The sequence below is a fragment of the Benincasa hispida genome, chromosome 7 (assembly GCF_009727055.1).
Source record: "Benincasa hispida cultivar B227 chromosome 7, ASM972705v1, whole genome shotgun sequence".
Classification (NCBI taxonomy): domain Eukaryota; kingdom Viridiplantae; phylum Streptophyta; class Magnoliopsida; order Cucurbitales; family Cucurbitaceae; genus Benincasa; species Benincasa hispida.
Genome location: NC_052355.1, coordinates 47,128,396 through 47,134,884, shown reverse-complemented (window position 1 = coordinate 47,134,884; position 6,489 = coordinate 47,128,396). Strand labels below are relative to the sequence as shown.

General features: G+C 30.8%; 1 protein-coding gene across 1 annotated transcript; it reads left to right on the top strand.

Annotated features, from left to right (window-relative positions):
- Nucleotides 1–1,722: 1,722 nt before the first annotated feature.
- Nucleotides 1,723–3,779, top strand: LOC120081766. The gene is made up of 7 exons (XM_039036922.1): nt 1,723–1,879; nt 1,992–2,042; nt 2,124–2,291; nt 2,397–2,505; nt 2,610–2,651; nt 2,914–2,970; nt 3,164–3,779. Exons 1-7 carry the CDS (start codon nt 1,743–1,745, stop codon nt 3,686–3,688), a joined length of 1,089 nt encoding a protein of 362 aa, XP_038892850.1. The 5' UTR covers nt 1,723–1,742; the 3' UTR covers nt 3,689–3,779.
- The last annotated feature ends 2,710 nt before the right edge of the window (nt 3,780–6,489 follow it).

Genomic DNA, 6,489 nt, shown 5'->3' with positions numbered 1-6,489 from the left:
TTATTCATAGAAAAATGTATAGAATATTTTTGGTCAATCAAACACTTTACAGAAATTAAGTTTCTCTTTAAGTCGGGAATAACATATATGTTTTTTAATATTTTTCCTTGAAAGATGTAGGAAATGCACGAGGTTGGATTCAATTATAACTTTTATTTATATATCGCTAACGTAAAGTATATATCAAATGTTGTAGTTAATTTTTCTTTACGGGAAATGATATAATAAGGTTAGATGTTTTGAGGATATTACAGTCCCATGCTCTTATTATCTTAAACATCTAGGGAAAATTCTGATTTTCCCCCCTCTTTTTTGGTACAAATAACTTTAAATTCAAATTTTCTAAAATTCGAATTTGTAATTGAAGGCTTTTGCCCTGGATTTTGAGGAAAAAAATAAAATACGATCCTTTACCTTTAATAGAACGTTATTGTCCCCTCCATATTAATGAGGACTAATTGAAATCATGAATGTCCCCTTTATCTCAAGCCCGATCATGACTCTATTGAGCGTGACACGAATGCGAGGTTTGGGTTGAGCACGATGTTCGGCTGAGCCCAATCACGAGTGTAATGACTCTCATTTCTTACAACATCAAGATTACAATTCCAAATATATAAAATATCAGTTATTTTCACTCAAATTTGTGTTAATGGTTAACAAACAATAGATCTTCGAATCTCCATACTCTTATATACTAAGAAAATAAAATAATAATAAAAGATGAACCTTCCTCTTTTTAACCACTATTAAAAATTTAAAAATTCTTCATATTTTCGAATAAAATATCTCCCTCCCATTCCTTTCCACATTCCTCTCTTATAATTGTAATAAACATAATGATGATCAGTGGAGAAGATATCTATTGATGGATGAAGGACTGAGTATTATTCTTCTCAATAATAATAATTGATAATTATATAGTAATGTAATTGTAGAAAAAAAAATGATGATAAACAAAGAGGAAAATGAGATGGTAAAGAAAGAAGCAATAAGTGAGTGTATTTATACCCATTACCCACCAAAAATATATAAATGTACATAACATAACACTTATAAGCCCTACCTGACAATGATATATAGTGAGTGTAGCCTACCCACTTTGTACCCCAAGAATCCATCACAATTTTTAGTACCCTCCTCCTACATTATTATCAGGAAAAAAAATTGGTTGCACCCATCACTCAATAAAAATCTACAATGTAATAGGTTATTTATTAATTTTTATTTTTATTTTCTTACCACGTATAAAACGGGTTGTATGGAGATTAGGTATAACTTATTATTGTCTTTATTATTATTGAGACATCTTGAGTAGTCTTGTTTTTATGCATTCCATTCTCTTCACTAAAAAAAATAATTAAAATATTTAAAAACCATGAGTTAAAAGAATTCTCTATATAGAAATTATGATTAGATAATTTGGTAGGATAACACACAGAATTAGGTACTATTGGAGATGTGTTAAATATTTTTCTATCATTATAATTATTATTTTGAAACAATACATAATATTATAATAAGTGATAGATATGTATATATATTCTGATGAAAGGCTTTTAAGTGGGGAACCAAGTACTGAGGCAATCCAGAAGCTGTAGGACCCTTTTATTAGTGAAGAAGCATATTTCCTTCTCCTTTATATATATATTCTTTGAAGACTCTCATTTTCTACTGAAATTATAATTATAATTATAATTTCTTCTTTCTTTCTTTTTTTTTTTTTTTTTTTTTTTTTTAAGATGGAACAGCGTCTTAGTTTGTTAGCCACTACTCATCTTCTTCAACACACTCTCAGAAGTTTATGTATTCATCATAACTCTCACTGGGTTTATGCTGTTTTTTGGCGTATCCTTCCTCGCAATTACCCACCTCCTAAGTATATATATATATATATATATATATATATATAATTTTTTTTTTTTTCCTGTCATATATTTCCCCCTCCAAATTATTCCCCTTCAATTAATTTCTTTTTTCCTTTTCATCAGATGGGAAAATCAAGGTGCTTTTGATAGGTCCAGAGGAAATTGGAGAAATTGGTATAAATTATTACTAATTTTTTTTATCATTTTATTTTTTAAATCAATGCACATAATGTTCTTATATAATTTTGTGTTTAGGATTCTGGTGTGGGAAGATGGTTTTTGCAATTTTGCTGCGTCAGCATCTTCCGATGACATGGAGGCGGCCGCCGGCGACTTTCCGGGGTATGGGTTACAGCCATGTCGGGGTTTACAGCCGGAGCTTTTCTTCAAGATGTCACATGAGATCTACAATTATGGAGAAGGGTATAGTTATATTTTTACCATTTTTTTTTCTTTTATATATATATAAAAATCCAAACTTTGATGAATTTTTGTTAGTGAAATTAATTTAGTTTTAATTATAAGCAGATTGATTGGGAAAGTGGCTGCAGATCGAAGTCATAAATGGATTTATAAAGAAGCTAATGATAATCATGACATTAAATTTTTACCCACCTGGCACAATTCTGCCGATTCTGTAAGCAATTAACTTATTACATGATCCATGCAACCCCAAAGAAAAAAACCCTCATTATTTTTTTTTAATTATTATTATTGGATGTTTTTAATTTTGTTTTGCAGCATCCTAGGACTTGGGAAGCCCAGTTTCAGTCAGGCATAAAGGTACCAAATCATTATTATACTAAATTAAATTCATAATTTTCCTTCTAATTCTTCCTAATTTCCTCTACCTCTCTAATTTTGATTTGTGCATACTATTTTTAGTTGTAATACGTCTAACAAAACACATATCATATGTTATTATGGTTTGAAATTTCAACCTTAAAAAAGATAGCAAGTACATTATGGATTAATTAAGAAAAGCAAAAATAAAAATGAAATGTTATATGAATGACACGTAATCTCTTGTATGTAAAATTTTCAGACAATAGCTTTGATCGCAGTCAAAGAAGGCGTCGTCCAATTGGGAGCTGTTCAGAAGGTATCTCCCTATGCCCATAACTTCATGTCCATTAATAAATTCTTTTTAAAACATTCTATCTAAATTTATCGAATATACAAAGATAAATGTAACGTATATATATTCTTTTTACTAAGATCATTACATAAATTTTATGGTCGTAAAAATATAAACATAGAAAAGAAACTATTAGAGGTGCGGATTAATGTTACAGGTGACAGAAGACTTAAGCTTGGTAGTACAGTTACGAAAGAAATTCTGTTACATTGAAAGCATCCCAGGGGTTTTATTGCCTCACCCTCTTTGCTCATCGATTCCTTCATTCGCGGAGGGCGGAGCGACTGCGACAACATCGGCATACGAGAATCCAGAGATCGGGCGATTCGAAGGGATCGGTTTGGGAGGTTCAATAGAGAGTTTAGTATACAACAATTTGAATCAACAGCTAAGAATAACGCCATCAATGAGCAGTCTAGAAGCGCTTTTGGCAAAGCTACCATCTGTGGTACCGGCGAACGGAGCCGAGGTTGGAGTACGTCCTAATTATCAGTATCAGCATCAGCATCAGCATCAGTCGGAGAGTTCAGCTCAGAAAACGTTGGAGCTTTTGGCAATGGAAAAAGTTGCAAAAGTAGAGATGAATGATGATGAGGATGATCAGGTCGTTTACACTCAACTTCTCCATCGTTATCATGATTGTGATATAACTACCACTTCCTCCCATAATCATGGATTTTAGGTTCTTTTTCTTTTTGCTTCTATTTCTGTGACATCTGCTTTTATCATTTTCTGGATATTACCATCATTAATTAGGCAACTAATTTATCTTACTTTCTTTTTTCTTTTAATTTTACTTATATTATGATGGGTTTCTAGCTACAATATATATATATTAGATAAACATTGGAATATGTTTTCACAACGAGATTCTCAACATATCCTCTCAAAATCGTTCTAATCTTGAACTTAATATCCATTTGAGTTAATTTATGAGTTGATTATGAGAGAACTAAACCCTGTTACTCCCCCTAAAATTGAGATTATAAAAGCTATTTCTTCCATTAGGTATTAATTATTTGTGCTTTCTGCTGCTGCTTCTTCTTCTTTTCATAATTAGTTTTTCCCCCTTGCATGCTTATTATTACAAACTAAATCTCTTCTATTAGTTATTTGACTATATTTATAGACCATTTGTTCGCTAATTGTAATTTGTTTTGATACTTTAGTTTGCCTGCTAGAGTGTGAAAGAAATCATGCCTTTTGATCAACTATACAATATATATTGTATAAAAATGACACAATTTTGCACTGCACGTGTGTTAATAATCTAACTAATTGTAAAGGTGAAATTGTGATTCATTTGATTATTAGTGTTCTCTTTTTGGTTTTTTTAAATATGGAAAAATGAGCAATTTATTTATAAATATAGTAAAATATCATTGTTCAATAGAAAGTGATAAGACAATCCTATTTTGTTATATTTGAAAATATAATTTTACTATTTAAAACAATTACTTTTTTTTCACCTTTTATCTTTCTTAACCCAATTCTTTTTCAATAATAATTTATTAATCTCATTCATGCCAATTCAAGTATATCTTAATAAATAAGGTACCAATTAATTATTATTTTGTTATTGTTGAATTTTAAAAAAACACACATTTTCTTGGAAGTCTCTCTTGTTAGTTTAGTCTAAATTAGCTAGAGTATAAAGTTAAAAATATTCAATTGATGAGATTAAATATCGTTGGCTTCATAGGACAAGCTAACCTCAGCTACTCAACATAGATTACGTTTCAAAATTTTAGGGGAGTAGCTCTTAAAATATATACACAAAATTCCTTTTTCTTTTTCTTTTTTTTTGATAAAAAAATATTTTTAAATATTAAGCCAAGTCTGATATGAAAACATCATTAAGATTTTTTTTATATCTTTTTAGAAAATATTGGAAGCGTGTGATGGGCACTTACAAATAAATAATCAACAAACGATTATTTAAGAGGAAACTTGGTTCACACTTTTGATTGAACTCTCTTTATGTGTTCTTCTCTACACACTTGATACATCAACAATGTCAATGTCAATCTAATTTATAGGATTATCATGGGTAAATTTAAATACATAACTCACATCCTAATTAAATATACATGGAACAATTAAAATCTTACACAATTAAAATCCTACACTTAATTTATGTGAAACTCTACTAAATTAACTCTTATGTTAACCTACTTAATTAACTCTCATCTTTTCATTTTTTTCAATTCTCATAAATTAATTCATCACCTCTCATAAATTAATATGCTTAATTTGTAACGATCGGATCCTTACATATTATGGTCTGACCGCTACGACATGCATACTTAGACTTTTCTATCATGAGATGAGTTTTGATAAAAATCTCAAAAGAACATATCTAAGATTTTATTAATTAAGTAGAAAACTATATAAAAAGTTTATTTTACAAAACACCAAGATCCATAAAACATTAGCGTAGTGATACAAAAATGCATATGCATATGATAGTGAGCTTGATGGTTAGCCATTTGAGCGACGTCCAGTTCTGCCACCTACGCTGTGTCCTTACCTACAAAGTCTGTAAAATAGGATGAGTATATAATATACCCAGTAAGTAGTTCTCACATAGGGTAGTGACCAAATGCACAATCACATGCAACATGTCCTGAAAACATATGATTGAGACCGAAAACATAATAACATGTGATGGTCGATTATGCTTCTAACGTAAATTTCTCGACCCTGGTAGGAAGATGAGGACTTAAGCAGAAACTAATCCATCTGATGATTAGCGGGTCATGCAGTCAATAGGGCCAGAGTCGCATCCAACATCAACTATTAGCATAAACGTAAGATTGGATTAGAGGGGTGCAACCATACATATCCTGTTAGTCCCTAGCATAAACTTGACATAGAATTGGGTCTAGATGGGTGCAACCATACATGCCCTGCTAGCCCTAGAAGCATAACCTTTATCTAATTAAAATTTAATCTTATTTCATCAGTGTGAACAAACATAATGCATGGGGTCCCTTGTCGATAAACATATTTTAAACATGTAATGCAACATAACAATAACATAATTATGCAGCATATTAAAGGTACATTACCATGAAATACTTAAAGAGAGGGTGAGATAAACTACTTACCTTGACTGCGATCATAGTTATTCCTTATTATTCCTTATGGTTAAATCAGTAGAGCTTTTCCTCTTAAACCAGAAGAAAATTTGGGCAGCACTTCCCTCACGTTTCCTCCTTCTAACTAACAGAATTACTTCACCCTTTCCACACGATTTTTACTACTGAGTTTTGTTTGAGAATGAGTTTAACTTCCAGCCCAAAGCCTCCTATTTATAGTCGTTTCCAGCTCTTCTCTGTGTGACAACTCATCCTACAAATGGCTTCTTTAAAATTACTTAGGTTTAAGAATTTCTTTTAATAAGACACCTAATTTTGGCTAACGTTTGCCCTTACATCATCAACATTTGTTTGTATTCAATTTTAGGGTTCTCCATGTATA

Coding starts and splice junctions, on each gene's coding strand:
- LOC120081766 (XM_039036922.1), top strand. CDS start 1,743: ATGGAACAGCGTCTTAGTTTGTTAGCCACTACTCATCTTCTTCAACAC. Junction 2,292..2,396: donor ATCTACAATTATGGAGAAGG/GTATAGTTATAT, acceptor AATTATAAGCAG/ATTGATTGGGAAAGTGGCTG. Junction 2,506..2,609: donor GGCACAATTCTGCCGATTCT/GTAAGCAATTAA, acceptor TTTGTTTTGCAG/CATCCTAGGACTTGGGAAGC.